This window comes from Mauremys reevesii, linkage group 1, assembly GCF_016161935.1.
Source record: "Mauremys reevesii isolate NIE-2019 linkage group 1, ASM1616193v1, whole genome shotgun sequence".
Classification (NCBI taxonomy): domain Eukaryota; kingdom Metazoa; phylum Chordata; order Testudines; family Geoemydidae; genus Mauremys; species Mauremys reevesii.
In genome coordinates this window covers 82,055,631-82,072,478 of record NC_052623.1, presented here as the reverse complement: position 1 = coordinate 82,072,478, position 16,848 = coordinate 82,055,631, and the positions used below count along the sequence as shown (strand labels likewise).

The following is a 16,848-nucleotide window of genomic DNA, read 5'->3' as shown; positions in this document are numbered from 1 at the left end:
AAATTCCTGTGGAATACATATGTATAACTGTTGGTAAATTGTAGAGCTGTTAAAAGTCCAAGAATGACATGTCAGTAGCCAAACTGGATATCTTTTTGCATTAAGCAAAAGTTATTGTCCTGCCATAGTTCATACATAATCGAGTTCAGTTATGTTCTGAGAATTGTTAAAATTTGCATTGGCATTCTATGCTGAATCAATCATTCTACATTTAAATTTGCTCAACTGACAAAGGAAAAAAAACTATGGCTCAACTGCCAGTGTGCAGACTCCCCCTTGAATTTGAAAGTCTAACTGTGTTTCTGGTTTACACATCACTAATAATTAATAAAAAGTCTGCAGGTGGAACATAGTAAAGAATTCTGTTGATGATGTAGAAATCGGAAAGTAACCTTGTATCACCGTGCTGGCTCTGCAGCAGATTTTTTGTCACTAAAATAAGCAAATATAGTCTTGAATTCACACAGGGAACAGTTCTGTTCAGTAAAGTGATGTCCTTTTTATAGAGTTGCTTATTGACTGCACTCAACCATAACACCAGTTCAATAAAGTTCCTTGTCTAGGATAAACTTTTTAAAAAAAAATTGAGTAATTTCATTCATACAAATAAAATGAGATTCAGAAATTTCCAAAAAATGAGTATATTCTGATATGTTGGCTCAGACTTCTGTTAGTGATTTTTATCTCATCCGTGCAGGTACGCTGATATAATAGTACATCGACTGTTGGCAGTGGCTATAAACACAGACAGTACTTACCCAGAACTTACAGATAAACATAAACTAGCAGACCTGTGTGTAAATCTCAACTACAGACATAAAATGGCTCAGTACGCACAAAGAGCATCAGTTGCATTCCATACCCAGGTAAGTAGTTTTGAGATGGGGTCGTGCTTTTCAAACTGTTGGAAAGAGTGAACATTTGTAATAAGAGCTACATCTCTGTAGGTAATATTTTGGTGTACTGTGCAGGGCAATAACATACAAGTCAAGTCTGAAGCATGTAAGGAATGGTTAAGGGCCTTGAGTATAGTCTCTTTGGAAAAGAGAAGTTTTCAACATTAGAGTGTTGCTTCTGAAAACATCTTAATTTTATCTAGGATAATAGATAAGGTACCTAAAGGACTCCCTGATACTACTATTGTTTTTAAAAATACCATATATATGACTGTAATGTGTTTTTAAAAAGTTTATAAATAATACATTTTAAATTTAAAATACCTTGACATTGAGCCCAGGATTATCTGAACCCCACTACAGCATCTAAATAGCAAAAAGTTGTGAACTATAGCCAGATACTTTAATAAATTAATTACAGTGTCTGAATGAATAGTATGAACATGCTTTACTTGTGATTGTTTGATAATTGTCTTCATAACAAGTCATTATAATATCAGTTTTTAGTAAATCTTTTCACCGCCTAAACATTTGTTTTTATCCTCATGATTCATCTCTCTTACAGTTGTTCTTCAAAAACAAAGGAGTAGTGAATGAAGAGGCCTATATTTTATTTGTAAGAAAGAATGCAATTGTGGTTCTAATTCCCAAATATGGTTTAGAAGGAACTGTCTTCTTTGAAGAAAAAGACAAACCAAAGCCAAACCTCAGTTACAACGATGAGGTACAATATTTAAGAGGATTTTTATTCTTATTTTCATTTTTCATTTGATAATGGGGCACAATCTAAAATCAGTATTCTAGTAGTTAGATGCAGGGAATTGGCATAAGAGATTGTATACTTAAAGTTATAAACTAATCTGCAGTAACAGCAATTCATCTTCATACTCCTTGCGTGCAAGTTTTTAAATACAGAAGGTTCTGAGAGAGAACAGCGTTCATTAATTCTTAATGAAATCCAGCTATAGCATAATTATTTTGAGCTCACTTTTGATTTAATTTTTTTTTTTAATTTAGTTGGTACTTTGGCCAGTCTGTGTTCTCTCTTAATTAGCATATTTTAGGCTTGTCTTTAAGAATTATTAAAACTACAGGGAAACTTCTTTGCATGTAGTTTGTGTGAGCATTAGGAGTTGTGAATGGTGCCTCTTATAAACTGGGAAAATATATAGATGGTAGCAAAAATAAGAGAGATAAGATGTTGGGGATTACTTGAGGCTTACAATTCTTCAGATATAAGGTTCCACGTTGAAAAAAACATTTAAAAATATTGACACATTCCAGGTACCTTCGCTTACAGTGGGAAACACAACGTTTTATACATTTGACAAGGTTAAAGTGAACATCATGTTAGATGCTTCCAACATCCAACACCAGAAAATTCGTATGGCGCTGGTAGAACCCAAGGTAAGGCACAGGCTTTACAATGCAAAGCAACATATAATTCAGTTGTCTTAAAACTATTGCATAGTAAACTTCATATTTAACTTTTAAAAAGCTGTTATTTCTATTTATTAGGAGATTGCAGTAACACAAGCCATTATTTCTACGTAAATATAATGTTAATTTAAAATTCTATGGGCAAAATGACAAGTTTTAGCTCGTGCAACTATTCGTTTACTAAAAGCAGCAAAGAGTCTTGTGGCACCTTATAGACTAACAGACGTTTTGGAGCATGAGCTTTCGTGGGTGAATACCCACTTCGTCGGATGCATGTATTGGTTTACTAAGAAACATAAACTTGGTACAGAAATGGCTGTTCCTTTTCACAGCAACTTCTGTATATGCCCAGCTATCTTTGCCTAGAATAAATTTCATAAGTATTTCATACAGAAATACCATGTTGTAAACTATAAGCTAGTACTAGCAGTTAGCATCAAGACTATAGATCTTGGCCTCTTCCCCCCTGCATCTAAGACACCTGTATTCCATCTCTTTGTACCTCAGGCTAGCTGACAAATTTTGCATGATGACAGGAGCTCTGAAACCATCAATAAGAGATTGTGTATTTGCATTCAGCTATTTACAATTTTTTGAGATTTAAGTAATAAATAGTAGACAAATGTGAATTAAAAACAATATAAGTAAATGTTAATTGGAGTCTTTTTTCATTCCTGAGTATATAATCATTTGTGTTTTGGATTATTTTAGGAAAATGATTAATCTGTTTCCAAAATATTAGATTATCCTGATCTTTGAACTCTGCCAATACAAGACTTTATTTATAATTACTTTTAGTCCTAGTCTTTGTCCTTGCTTTTAATAATTTCTACCTCACTTTGCATTGTGATTTGCTGTAGCGACATCATGACATTTATATGGTGACTTAGACTTTATCTTGATACCTGCTGTCAGAGATACTCATTTCACTGAAATGTCAGATGTTGTCTGCATACATACCTACATGTAACTTTTTTTTGTTAATTGTTTTAGAGCCATCTCCTCTCATTATTTATATTTTTGACAAGAAAGCAAAAATTAAATGTTTGCTTTAACCTTTTTCTGATATTTTTTTCTCCTTTTCTGATAGATACTGGGAAGTGATATTCCAAATCAGACTACAGAGCTGAGCACTAACAGTGAACCAGAGGAAAAGAAGAAGAAGCTGAAAAAATAGCTGCATTCAAGCATCTAATAAATAATTCAAGTGTTACATATTTTGTGTTTGAAGAGGAAATTTGTAAATTCTGAGATTTCATACAACTTTTAAATTTACTTTTAAAAGGATATTTTTTAATAATTTTAAAACTATTTGCATTTTTATTTCATCTCTTGCGCACCCAAGTGTTTGTAATAGTTTTTAAGACAAATATTTCAATGTTTTCATCTTGCAGGTGAAAATAAATACTCATGTACAATGAAGGAACATTCCCAGCAGCAGTTCATTATTGTACCAGAAGTGGGAAATCAAAGGACAGTGACTTGTAGCGATTTGATAAAGTAAATTATTGTCCATTACACAAATCTTAGTTTGTTTTCTTAATCACCTGGTCCTCTGAATATTACTTCTAATATTTCTGATCGCGTTAGTAGAGTATTGGTACAGTTCCACTCAGGAAGAGTCTGCAGAAGTATACGGACTAAATTATGCTGTTACAGTTACACCAATATTACACTTCAAATTGAAATGTTTTTACTGTCCAGTAACAGGAGAGGATTGAAAAATTCCCTGATTAGTGTGGCCAAAAAGGTTGAGAAAAATAAGTGTAAAATTGGTGAGTTGCTAGGACCCAGTAGTAGCCCAGGCACAATGGAGGAGGAAATGTTCTCTTCTGCCTCCTCCCCTGCCATGTACTAACACTAATCTGTGTCCTCTTCCTCCCCTGCTTCCGAGCACTAAGGGCTAAAAGGGCAGTTAGATGTTGCAACACCGAACTCCTAGCGCAGGGATCAGCAACCTCTGGCACGTGGCTCACCAGGGTAAGCACCCTGGCGGGCTGGGCCAGTTTGTTTATTTGCCGCGTCAGCAGGTTCGGCCAATCGCGGCTCCCACTGGCCGCGGTTTGCCGTCCCAGGCCAATGGGGGTGGCAGAAAGCGGCACGGGCAAGGGATGTGCTGGCCACAGCTTCCCACCACCCCCTTTGGCCTGGGACGGTGAACTGCAGCCAGTGGGAGCCATGATCGGCCGAACCTGCCGATGAGCAGGGAGCCACCTAAGGTAGGCAGTAAGAAGTGCTGAGGCAAAGGTTGGTGTCTCGGATCCATTCTTCAAAGGCAGTTACACACCTTACTCTGGGCTGTAGCAAGGTACCTGTCTCTAGAATTCTCAGCCATGAACCTTTGGACTGCTGGACCTAAGCTAGCCAATAGGAAATGCTGGAGAGGGGTTGGCCTACACCCCCCCCCCTCAAAGATAACTAGGTGTCTATTTTTCCTCAGGATTCAGTGGTGAATCCTCTCCTGGAGTTAGGCACTTAAGTCACAGCAGCAGCATCTCCTGAATCCCCATCCCTTTTATAGCTAAATAGCCCATCTAGAGTGTCTGTCCTCTGCCTGGGTTAGAGCAAGGACTTGAATCTTCCATATCCCAGGCAATACCCTAAGCAGGGGTCCATAAAGTCACAACCACCCCCAATACGTGTTTAGTTATTTCAACAGGGAGGCATCTGTAATTGTTTAGTTCAAGTGTAGGAATGACCAAACACTAGGTACTTTGCACTGTTGCTTGTTGAAAGAAGCACATGCTGATGGATTGACCCCAACTTGGATCCTCTACTAACAGAGAGCCATGGGATAGAAGAGTCAGGTACATCTCCCCTAGAGCCACAGACTCCTTGCAGAATGGTTGGAATCAAGGACTTTCTTGTTTGTTGCACTATAGAGTATGGCTGTTGTCATAACCCTTGATTCATAGCAGCAACATAGCCAGCCCACCTTATAGTTCACAGTTGAAGAATATTCTACTATGTACTAAATTATAGGAGGTCTCCCCACCGCCTCCAATATCAATTAGATATACCTGTGATGGCAAGAGTGCTGAAAGGAACTAACTTTTTAAAACAAAAAAAAAAGTTTCCACAGTAAAGGGTGTTGAAGACTGTTGAATGGATAAGTCAGGGGTCGGCAACCTCTGGCACGCGGCTCGCCGGGGTAAATACCCTGGCGGGCCGGGCTAGTTTGTTTACCAGCCGTGTCGGCAGGTTCAGCCGATCGCAGCTCCCACTAGCTGTGGTTCACTGTCCCAGGCCAGTGGGGGTGGCAGGAAGCCGTGTGCCAGAGATTGCCGACCCCTGGGAAAAGTCAAAATTCCCCATTGTTTTCAACAGTGGAGTGGAGTATGCTACCATAGGTACTTTTTTGTCCCCTATTCCTCCCCCTTTTTGTGTGTGAGGAGTATTTTTCCTACCCTAGCACCTCTGTAAAGGGATATACAACTTTTTCAAACAATCTTTCTTTAGATTAACTTTTAATACCACCGCAAATTAGTCTTTCTGCTGCCTACTAATCACACAAGTCTATGATATATGGGCCACTCCCCTCATCTTCAGTTCAGTGTTGCAACACAGCTGGTGCTACCCACCCTCTTCTCCAGCTTAGTGCCCAAACTGCTGCCACAGTAGCAGGTGGGTAGTGATGGAGTTGCTTTATTCTCAACTACTTCCTGTAGCAGCTTTACTTTTAATTTGTTTTTCATAATGCAGCAAGCAATTTATAATCTTTCTTCCTCCCCCTAGGTAAGTGGAAATGTGGTGATCTCAGCCATCCAGCTACACAGTTGCAGTACTCCCCCCTCTAGGACTCACATGCCCTCACTTACACAACATCAAAGCGCTTTCACAAATAACAGGCTACTTCAAAGCAGTAGTCTGTATATAAGGCAACAGTTAGGCTTCAGAGGGTAAAATTATGCCCCACCTGTGCACAGGCAGCCACTGTGCCAACCCATGGATTTGCATGTCAGAGGAGCATCTTCGGACAACTCTTGCACCAAGAAGCTGCAACTCCGATGTAGAAATGCCCAATCGGGAACATCTGAGCAGTTCAGGGAGCATCTGAGGATAAGAGCCATCCAGCTAGCTCAGTGGTAAATCCCACAAAAGACCCATGGTAGAAGAAAAAACTCAAGGTACCCACAGTACCTCTCAGCTACGCCTCAACGCCTTGAGGGAAAGAACCAGGATTTGTACACAGTCTCCTTTCTTCCCACAACCGGAAGAACCCAGAGAGGGACATAACTAGAAGGTGCAAGGTTCAACAAAAAGGGCCAAGAAACCACAGCTGCACAAGGACTTCTGCAAAACCAGCAAAAAGCCAACTGATTCATGCTCTGAGCAGGCAAGGTGGAAAACCAAACACTCTTCCTCCACCAGCACACTTGATACTAGGTGCCCCAAAATAGCATTTATCCTACAGATTCCCTCAGAGGATTAGATAAGAAGCCTAAGGACAAATCCTTACATGAGACAGCAAGTCTACTGCACCCCTTCAGTGATGATGCAATCAGGAAAGAATATCCTGACAAGGGAAAGCATAGAAGCAGGACAGTATTTCTCAAACTGGGGTCTGTGGGCCACATTGATCAACTCCCCCTCCCTCCCAGTGCCTCTTGCATGCTAAACTGGGAGATTTTAGGCACTAAAGGTCCGGCGGTGCAGTAGGGCTAAGGCAGGCTTCCTATTTGCCCTGGCTCCACACCACTCCCAGAAGTGACCAGCACATCCCTGCGGACCCTGGGGGAGAGGGCAGAGGGTCTCTGAGTACTGCCCCCACCCCGAGCACCAACTCCACAGCTCCCATTGGGCCCCCCATCTAGGAGCTGCTGCCAGAGGCATGTGTCTGTCACTCTCGGGAGCCACCCAAGGTAAGCGCCGCCTGGCTGGAGCCTGTACCTTTACCCTCCCTCCCTCCATCCCAAACTCCAACCCCCTGCCCAGTCCAGAGCCCGCACCCAAACTCCCTCCTGGAGCCCGCACCCCAACCCTCTGCCCCCACCTGTGAAAGTGAGTGAGGATTGGGGAGAGTGAGCGACAGAGGGAGGGGGGATGGAGTGAGCACGGGCAGGGCCTCAGAGAAGGGGCAGGGTAAGGGCTGAACAGGGGATCTTGGGGGGGTCAAAATGTGGGTCCTTGGGTTGCTGAAGTTTGAGAACCGCTGCTCTGGGGTGCAAGAGCCCAAAAATGCCATCACAGAAGTACAAGAAGGTCAATGCTATGGTAGTATCATTAGTAAAAGGATACAATAATCCCAGTGGAAAGGATATTTTTGTGAAGGAAAATCCAACTGCCAGAAAAGCAGAGCAGCACTGGGCACTAGCTACTTTGCAAGAGGTACAACTGTGATGGCTGGACCATCTAAAGGCCTGGATGACAAGAGTCAGTCTGAGTGCAAGTCTGCCTTTAAGAAAATAACACTAGCAACACCTTTCATCACATACGCCTCAAAGGCTGCAAAGAAATTCTCAGCCAGGGCCATGAGGGCAGTAGCCAGGTACCACACCTGGTTACACGCCTGTACTGGGAATGCCCATGCCAAAACAAATCCTGGATGATTCCCAGTCTCCTGTTTGGAGAAAAACTGGATAAGACAGGGGCAGACAGCATATCCAAACTGAGGCAATCCCGCCCATCTCTACACAGTGCCCAGGGAAAGGACTACAAGCCCAACAAGAGGTTGTCTATTGTCATCACAGAAGTACCTAAAGGAAGACAGCATGTATATCAGAGGAAAGCCTGGTTTGGCAGCAATACCTTTAAGAGCTCACTCTGACAACAAAAGACTGCCCAATTTTAATCTAGGAGGCACAATTTTCATTTCTCAGAAGAATGGGATCTCTTGAGCATGTACAAGTGGGTAAAAATAGGAAGCAGTTTTGGTTACTCCCTTGAACTAAGGGCCTGACCCCATCCCTGCTTCATCCAATCATTGATATCAAGAACCCTATCGAACACTAGCCCCCGCTGAATGAGATCTACTTTCCAAGACATAGGACTAATAAAATCGGTACCCTCAAAAGAAAGGTTCTTAGGACTATAATGGCCTTCATATCCAGAAGCACATTGTAGCGGAGGACCTCATATTGATGAACAAATGGATGAAAAAGATGAGATGCCCTATGGAGACCCTAGTCTTGACAGTAGTATCCCAGTACCAAGAGGATTTCCTCACCTCAGCAGACCTAGTAGATGCTTATCTACATATCCCATATGTCCAAGTCACAATCATTTGAGTTATGTATGGCACAGCTCACCATAGGTACAAAACACTGCCATTTGGCCTTCCGTCAGCCTCCAGTGTTTATTAAGATGCTCTTTCAGTGCCACAGTTCTTACAGTGAGGTTGCTTCAAGCAGATGGGTTTGTGATAAACAGCAGGGAAAGCTCACTGATCCCTTCCACAAAGATAGCTCTCCTGATAGTGGATATAGACGCATCTGTGGCCAAAATTTATCCCTCGCTGAACTGATTTTAAAAAATCCGGAACCAGATCAACATGCTCGAGGAACCAAAGAATCTATAGCCTAGCATCTGCAACTAAGACTTCCGGTTTCATGCTTAGGAATTAAACCATGGGCAAGATTCCACATTAGGTGTTTCCAGAAGTTTCTGCTGAAGGTATGGAACCGCTGATCAGAATTCATGCAACACTGGGCACTGGTTCCAAACCAGGGACCAGAATCCCTCAACTGATGGATAGTCCCAGTGAACATCCGCAGGCATCTTCCTGGTCCACGGACCTTCAGGTACTTGCAACAGATGCCCACCTAATGTTCTATTCTAAATAAGCTTATAATACCACACTCACTGTAGTATGAGTGCCTTCCAGAAGTGCATTAATCAGCCTAACACCTGTCATGTGTTTGTTCTCTCATCATCTTCTCTAGGGAAAAGTGTATGCAGTGGAGTGTCTTCTGACCTGTTTTACAGGCACAAACACACCCCTATATGTTTGTTAGAGAAAGCAGGGTCAAAGAAATGAACCTTACAATGGAGCAGAAGGTGGTGAGGTTTGTGACTGTCCTTACTTCCTGGAGGAGTTCATTCCAATCTTGTTCTGGGCCCCATGAAAACTCCATCTCCTGAACAAACGAGCTTTACCCTTATTGTAGAGTACCATTTTGCCAGAGGAGGAACGTTGATGATCCTGGGGTTCACTGCAGATCTTTAGGTAATCTGGACCATGGGCCCAGATCCCTGAGCTCACTGAAGATAAGGACCAAGATATTAAACAAGGGGGAGGGGGAGACCCTGACATCAGCACCCCTCTCCCCTCTGCTCTTGAGTAGCAAGCAGGAGGCTCCCAGGAGCAGCTCCAAGGCAGAGAGGAGGAGCAGCACATGGCAGTGGGGGGAGGGACACCTGAACTGTGCAGCACTTGATAGCCTGCTGGGCAGCTTCCCAGTTTACAGGGAACTTAGCCCGAGGGTGAACTGATCCTTGTGGTATGGGGAAGTATATCTGGAATACCGAACAGCATAGGAAATATATTGCTTTGTAGACAGAAATGAAACCATCAGTCTCTTGGCGCTCAGAGCAACAAACTTATCCCTCCACAGGTTCCAGAGCCACCTCAAAGGCAACCACATCCTACTCAAATTGGACACCATCACAACAGTCGTGTATCTCAAAACCAAGAAGGAACTTGAAACTAGACCCTACACTGGGAAGCAATAGCAATAACGAAATGGGTGGAGGAGAATCCAGTTTCTGTAAGAGCAATACGCAAAGGGAGAACCACATCAGAAGGCGGATTAGCTTGGCAGATATGCAGCCAAAAAATTCAGAATGGTGTCCGAGTCAGGTAGTCCTCAACATGATCTCATTGAAATTTGGTATTTCAGCTGTCAGTCTGCATCACAAAGACAGAATGGTGCCAAAATACTTCATCAGGAAGCAGATCCAAGGTCAGTAGATATGGATGCTCTTGTACATAGGTGGAGAAGGGGCTGCTTTCCAACGATAAGGCAAGAGGAAGCAAAGGTAATAGTTCTAGTTCTACACTGGCCAAGGAGACCATGGTTTTCAGATCCAGAAGGCTTATTTTAGACTGGCTAGAGCTGCAGTCACCAATCTTTCCTACTGCTGGTCCTAATGGCCCAACCAACCAACTCTTTGAACAGCTGTCATGCCATTCTATCAAAACCTGCTTCTTGGTCACTAACATGTCTGCTAGATGAGTAAATTAGCAGTCCTATCCATGCAGGAACCATACTGTGTATTCCACCACAATACCATGGTTCTAAGGAGTCCAGACTCTTCTACCAACAGATTAATCCTCTTTCTGTGCTTTGCAGAAAGTGATCTTCCCAGCATTCTGTCCAGCATCCTACTGAAAAACTGTAGCATAATCTGGTTTTATGTAGAGCACTAAAGATCTGCCTCGAGCAAAGATCTGCAACAACAAGATCAGGTTCCTCTGTGTTTGTGTCCTTTCACCCAAAGTGTCACGGTCTTTGGACATCCGAACTAACACTGGCCAGATAGATTAAGTTATGCATTGTAGGCCTGAGATTTAACTCACCCCATACTAAACCAGCCTTGGGTGAAATTCAGGCATTTCACCACTAACATTAAGGGGAAAAATGCTCCATTGCAGCTAAAGTGCTCCCAGCTCAGGAATGCCCCTAACAAGAGTCATAACACCATGGGTTGAAAAGTAGACACACCCAAGCACTGGGAAGTTTAGGGAGAAAACAGGAAGACCCCAAGAATTGGTAAAATAGATAAAATAAGCTCTGACCAGTGAATATATGCTGACCATCTGCACAAACAAAGAAGGTCATAAATAAGTTACAATTTGAGCATGAGAGATGAAATGTAAAAAGAGTTGAGCAGGGAGGAGAAAACATAGGTGGCAGTGCGTGATTAGGTAACAAAATTTAACCAAGGTACTGAATAATGTGATAGGTTGAGTGAAGTTAAAGGAGGTAGCTAGTTTTACCTATATAATGTAACAAAAAAAATGCTTTGGGAAGCATTTCCAGACTGGAATTTAGCATGAAGCTGCTGGAATTCTGACCCCTCTGCACGACCATGACGTGCAGAGGCATCGCTGGAAACCCCCAGAGAGGATCCTGATTGGTCATCAGGTGAATTTTGTCTGTATTTTGGGAGTGGTGAGCATAAGAGATTTGCCTGGTATATATATTCTGTGTGTGTTGCTAATAAGTAGATGTTTAGAGCACAGCTGTGTAAGGCTCTCTCACTGGGAAAAGGTTCTGCAGCTGTGTAGATCCCTGAGGGAAAGGGCAGGTACCTATATTGACCAAGTCATACCTTGAGCCCTTGGTAGAGTATAGGTGGGGTGCCCTAGATTGTTTTTGTGGGTAACAACAAGGTAGCAGGTGAACCAATTTTGGAACTCTACAAGATCTCTAGTGACATCATAGGCAATAAGAGCTTGTGCTTCAACTGAAATCTATAGGGCAACATGGTCTTCTAACACCTTTCTTACACATTGTAAGGTGGATTTTCTGTCCTCTGCAGAGGCCTCTTTCAGAAGGAACGTGCTGCTTGCAGTGATCCAAAAATACTTTCTATTTGGGCACTTATTTTCAAGGAAAGATCTCTCAGTTTCAGTCTATTCTTTATCCTTCCCTGCTTAATGTTTACTGCTCACTACTTCCCAGAGAACACAAAGGTATGCAGGACACTAGGCTGCAAAAGGCATATAGGGCACATGAGCAACCATAGGGATATTACTCATTGAATGAGAAATTTCTTATCCAGTAGCTTCTTTTCTGCTAGCATCTCCCACAATTCTACCCTCCTTTGTATGACATTTAATTTGTCTACAGTTTGTGGGCTAGTCAGACTACTGAACATAGTTCACTGGTTGGCATTAAGGTTATCACTAATCATATTTAAATGTCTACACAGCTTTGGAATGAGTCTTCTGTCAGCAAGCCAGAGATGTGAGCCTGGCCAGCAGAAGCCTATGGTGAGGGGAGGGATAGCTCAGTGGTTTGAGCATTGGCCTGCTAAACCCAGGGTTGTGAGTTCAATCCTTAAGGAGGCCACTTAGGAATCTGGGGCAAAAATTGGTCCTGCTAGTGAAGGCAGGGGCCTGGACTCAATGACCTTTCAAGGTCCCTTCCAGTTGTAGGAGATTGGTATATCTCCAATTATTACCTTTATTACCTAATTATGAGAGATGCTGTTAACAGAAAGGAAGTTATCCAGGTAAGAAATTTGTCATTCCATACCTATTGAAGACAGGAACAAGTAAAGGCAGCTGAATACCCAGTAGTATCCAAGAGTTTCATGAAGGATAATGCTGCATATTTGCACACATTCTTGGAGATCTAAGGAAGAGAATTTGGAGGGGTGATAGCAAGTGGCATACACTTCTACAGTAGGGAAGCAAACTTGTGAACACAAGTGCTAACAAAAAGGGATAAGCAAGGAAAAAAGATGAAACGAGGAGCCTGCTGCTACCAAGCAAAGCTGCTGGCTCATGGCATTGCTCAGACCAACTATTCTGAAAAGGCAATACAAGGGTTTTGCCACCTACCTACGTCAACCTGTGACTCTGCTCTACTCATGATTCTCCCTAATGGTAATAAAATATGGCTATTTCTTTATGCCTTAAAAAAGCTGTTTCTTTCCCTTACATAAACCACTGCCACTTAGCACCAGTAGTCTTCTAAATACTTGAAGTCACAAGTGACCTCCCTCTCTCCATTCTACTCCCTCTTAATTCATTTTTTCAAAACTTCTCCATAAATTCAGTCAGATAATACTGAAAAGGGACCAGTAACATTTGACTCAACTTGTACACAGTCTGCTGTATTAGGTAATTTATAACTGGTATTATACTCTTCAACACCATGACCTGTGCTGCTCATTGTAAGCTGAAGCATCAAAATTAGGGCTGTTGATTAATCACAGTTAACTCATGCAATTAACTCAAAATTAATCTCAATTTAAAAAATTAATGATAAATCACACTAAATAGAATACCAAGTGAAATTTAATATTTTTGTATGTTTTCTACATTCTCAAATATACTAATTTCAATTACAACACAGAATACAAAAAGTGTACAGTGCTCACTTTATATTATTTTTATTACAAATATTTACACTAAAAATGAAATAGTATTTTTCAATTCACCTCATACAAATACTGTAGTGCAATCTTTCTTGTGAAAGTGCAACTTACAAATGTAGATTTTTTTTTGTTACATAACTATACACTCAAAAACAAAACAATGTAAAACTTTAGAACCTACAAGGCCGCTTGGTCCTACTTCTTGTTCAGCCAATTGCTATGACAAACAAATTTGTTTACATTTACAGGAGATAATGTTGCCATCTACTTACTTACAATGGCACCAGAAAGTGAGACCAGGTAGTTCGTATGACACTTTTGTAGCCAGCATTGCAAAGTGTTTACATGCCAGATATGCTAAACATTAGTCTGTCCTTTCATGCTTCAGCCACTGCTCCAGAGGACATGCTTCCATGCTGATGACACTCGTTAAAAAAAAAAATGCATTAATTAAATTTGTGACTGTACTCCTTGGAGGAAAAATGTATGTCTCCTCTTTTACCCCCATTCTGCCATATATTTCATGTTAGCGCAGTCTCAGATGAGGACCCAACACATGTTGTTCATTTTAAGAACACTTTTACTGCAGATTTGACAAAACGCAAAGAAGGTACCAATGTGAGATTTCTAGAGATAGCTACTCAAAGAGCAACAAGGTGTGGAGCATGCTTTCAGAAGTCTTAAAAGAGCAACACTCCAATGCAGAAACTACAGAACCCAAACCACTAAAACAAAAAAAATCAACCTTCTGCTGGTGGCATCTGACTCAGATGATGAAAATGAACATGCGTTGGGCTGCACTGCTCTGGATCGTTATCGAGCAGAACGTGTCATTAATATGGATGCATGGCCTCTGGAATTGGGTTGAAGCATGAAGGGACATATGAATCTCGAGCGCATCTGGAATGTAAATATCTTCCACCACTGGCTACAACAGTGCCGTGCGAACGGCTGTTCTCACTTTTAGGTGACATTGTAAACAAGCGGGCAGCATCATCTCCTGCAAATATAAACAAACTTGTTTGTCTGAGCAGTTGGCTGAACAAGAAGTAGGACTGAGTGGACTTGTAGGCTCTAAAGTTTTATATTGTTTCATTTTCGAATAGAGGTTTTTTTGTACGTAACTCTACAGTTGTAAGTTCATCTTTCATGATAGAGAGATTACACTACAGTACTTGTATGAGGTAAATTGAAAAAGACTTTCTTTTGTTTTTTACTGTGTAAATATTTGTAATAAAAAATAATATAAAGTTAGCACTGAACACTTTGTATTCTCTGTGACTGAAATCAATATATTTGAAAATGTAGAAAACATCCACAAATATTTAAATAAATGGTATTCTATTATTGTTTAATCATGCGATTAATCTTTTTAATCACGCAATTAATCATGATTTTTTTTTAGTCGCTTCACAGCCCTAATCACAGCCCTAAAAGCAGTACCTTCAACATCAGACTTACATCACAGTAAAATCAGCTTTAGTCCAACTCGTTCCCCGCCCCACTTGAAAGACGTATCTTAACGTCCTTAGTCTGGCAGGATACTAAAAACAAAACTATCCAAAACAATCTAGGGTGTGAGGGAGAAACAATCAGTCTTTATTACATTAAATCACTTAAAATTATACAATAATTTTCAATATAAAAAACCCTTGTTAAAACAATGTTAATTGTTTTCTTTAAATGTAAACAGTGACCATTTTGTGCAATATGTGCCAACTGATGAATTAAGTAAAACTAGAGAAATGTGATGGTCAAAAGGGCACTGTAGTTCATTAGTACAGTAGGTTTTCTAAACATAATTAAATATTTGTTTTTCTTAAGTCAAAATAAATAGTTGGTTGCTTCTTGGCACAGTCTGTTTGAAGACAGAAAAGAGGACAGACAAAATACAAAAACTTTTATACAATTCACTATTTTCACATTCATCCAGTTGTACTATTCATTTTTTGCCTTACCTATGAAAAAGCTTATTTTACACAATTTTTGGTGATTACTTTATTATTTGTGACTAATTTGAAAACTCTGATCATTGAACATGCAGCTCTGAAGAATCCAACTAAATTTAATTTTAAAATGATAAACCACATTTAATTTCACATTTCAACCAGAAGAGTCCAGAAGTTCCACTGATACTACAGGGATCATTTTCATTACTGGTACAGGGCACATGCTTTGAAAAAAATATATTGTCTCAGAAATACTTGTATTGGTCTACCAATGTGCTTCTAGCTTAATCAGGTCACAAGATCCAACCTTACATTCACATAAAATTCTGATTACCATATTGCTTTCCCTCTTCTTCCCCCCACCTTATATTAGCATAATATTAGCATCCATTACATGTTGGTAATCATAAAAAAATAATACCCTAAACATTCCTTATACCCTCTGGAAGTCTGAAATCCTTGCTTTCAAATGGCATAAAGCATTAAATTATCTGTTTTACAAGATAGTGGCTACTAAAATTATGCCAATACAAGCAGGAAGCAGAAAAGGGGAAGCAGGATGACAACATGTTTTTTTTCCATTTCTGATCTCATGACATTCCAGAGAGCAGAATTAGAAAGCAGCATGTTCAGTTTCTAATGGTATAAAGTTATTTTTATAGCCCTGATGGTTTGTGAGATCAGACCTAAGTATACAGTTTAGGCCATACATGCACTGTAAATTTTTAATCCCTGGATTATTCAAGTGGACTTAAAACACAAAATACAGAAACACTGTGCCAAACCTAGTTGCAGTTGATAGTTATAGCTCCTATTTCAAGGGTTTATCATCACAATTAAATAGTGAAGTGTGACTTATCCTCCTTGGCACAGAGACTATGGCAGGGACCAACCTTTATTTATGCCAAGAACCTTAAACTGACAGGTAAAAAGGACAAAGTTTAAAAATGTAAAAGAACAAAAACAAAACAAAACAAAAAAGCACCTCAGAAAAGTATGTTAATTAGTTGATTACACATTTTAAACGAATCACAAACTTCGATTATTTTTGCAATACTTAAGTTTGAAGAAACAGAAAATTAATAATATTTTATTAGTGATATAGAAGTCTCCCTGTCAATTTCAATGTAAATTTTTTCCAGAGTGGTCATTGCTGAGGTAAGGATAACAAACATACAGAGGTTTGTGATTTGACAAAATTTCACAAGCTATTTTCCGTTTCAAGTAACAATTCAGATGACTTGTTTTTTAAGTGCCATACAAATCCTTCTCACATTTTATCTTCAAAAGTGTTCAAAATGTAATTGAGAGAGTTCCCTCCAAACTATAACACAACTGATTCCGTTTGCAAAAAAGTCATATGTGCCAAAGGCTACTTGTCAGCCTTGGTCTAATCACTTTGACAGAGGCATTTCTGCAGGTTATTGCATAGAATGACAGGCAGACTCTCCATCCAAGATCTTGGGACTGTTTGTCCTCACTATAAAAGAAAAAGAAAGAAAAAAAACTTAACT

General features: G+C 40.4%; 2 protein-coding genes across 4 annotated transcripts in view; one reads left to right on the top strand and one right to left on the bottom strand.

Annotated features, from left to right (window-relative positions):
• The window catches only part of DIS3 (DIS3 homolog, exosome endoribonuclease and 3'-5' exoribonuclease), a 29,704-nt gene extending 25,876 nt beyond the window's left edge, over positions 1 to 3,828 (top strand). Inside the window, exons 18-21 of one of the 2 annotated variants that reach the window (XM_039529601.1) lie at positions 698 to 866; positions 1,462 to 1,620; positions 2,181 to 2,303; positions 3,427 to 3,828. In XM_039529601.1, the coding sequence (XP_039385535.1) occupies positions 698 to 866; positions 1,462 to 1,620; positions 2,181 to 2,303; positions 3,427 to 3,513 (538 nt within the window). In that variant the 3' untranslated portion in view covers positions 3,514 to 3,828. The remainder of the gene's footprint in view (positions 1 to 697; positions 867 to 1,461; positions 1,621 to 2,180; positions 2,304 to 3,426) is intronic. The other variant, XM_039529602.1, reaches the window with a different exon arrangement.
• Positions 3,829 to 14,961: 11,133 nt separating this feature from the next.
• Positions 14,962 to 16,848, bottom strand: part of BORA (BORA aurora kinase A activator) — a 47,382-nt gene continuing 45,495 nt past the window's right edge. For both annotated transcript variants that reach the window (XM_039500207.1, XM_039500208.1), the window contains one exon: positions 14,962 to 16,814. In XM_039500207.1, coding sequence (XP_039356141.1) covers positions 16,756 to 16,814 — 59 coding nt within the window. In that variant the 3' untranslated portion in view covers positions 14,962 to 16,755. The remainder of the gene's footprint in view (positions 16,815 to 16,848) is intronic.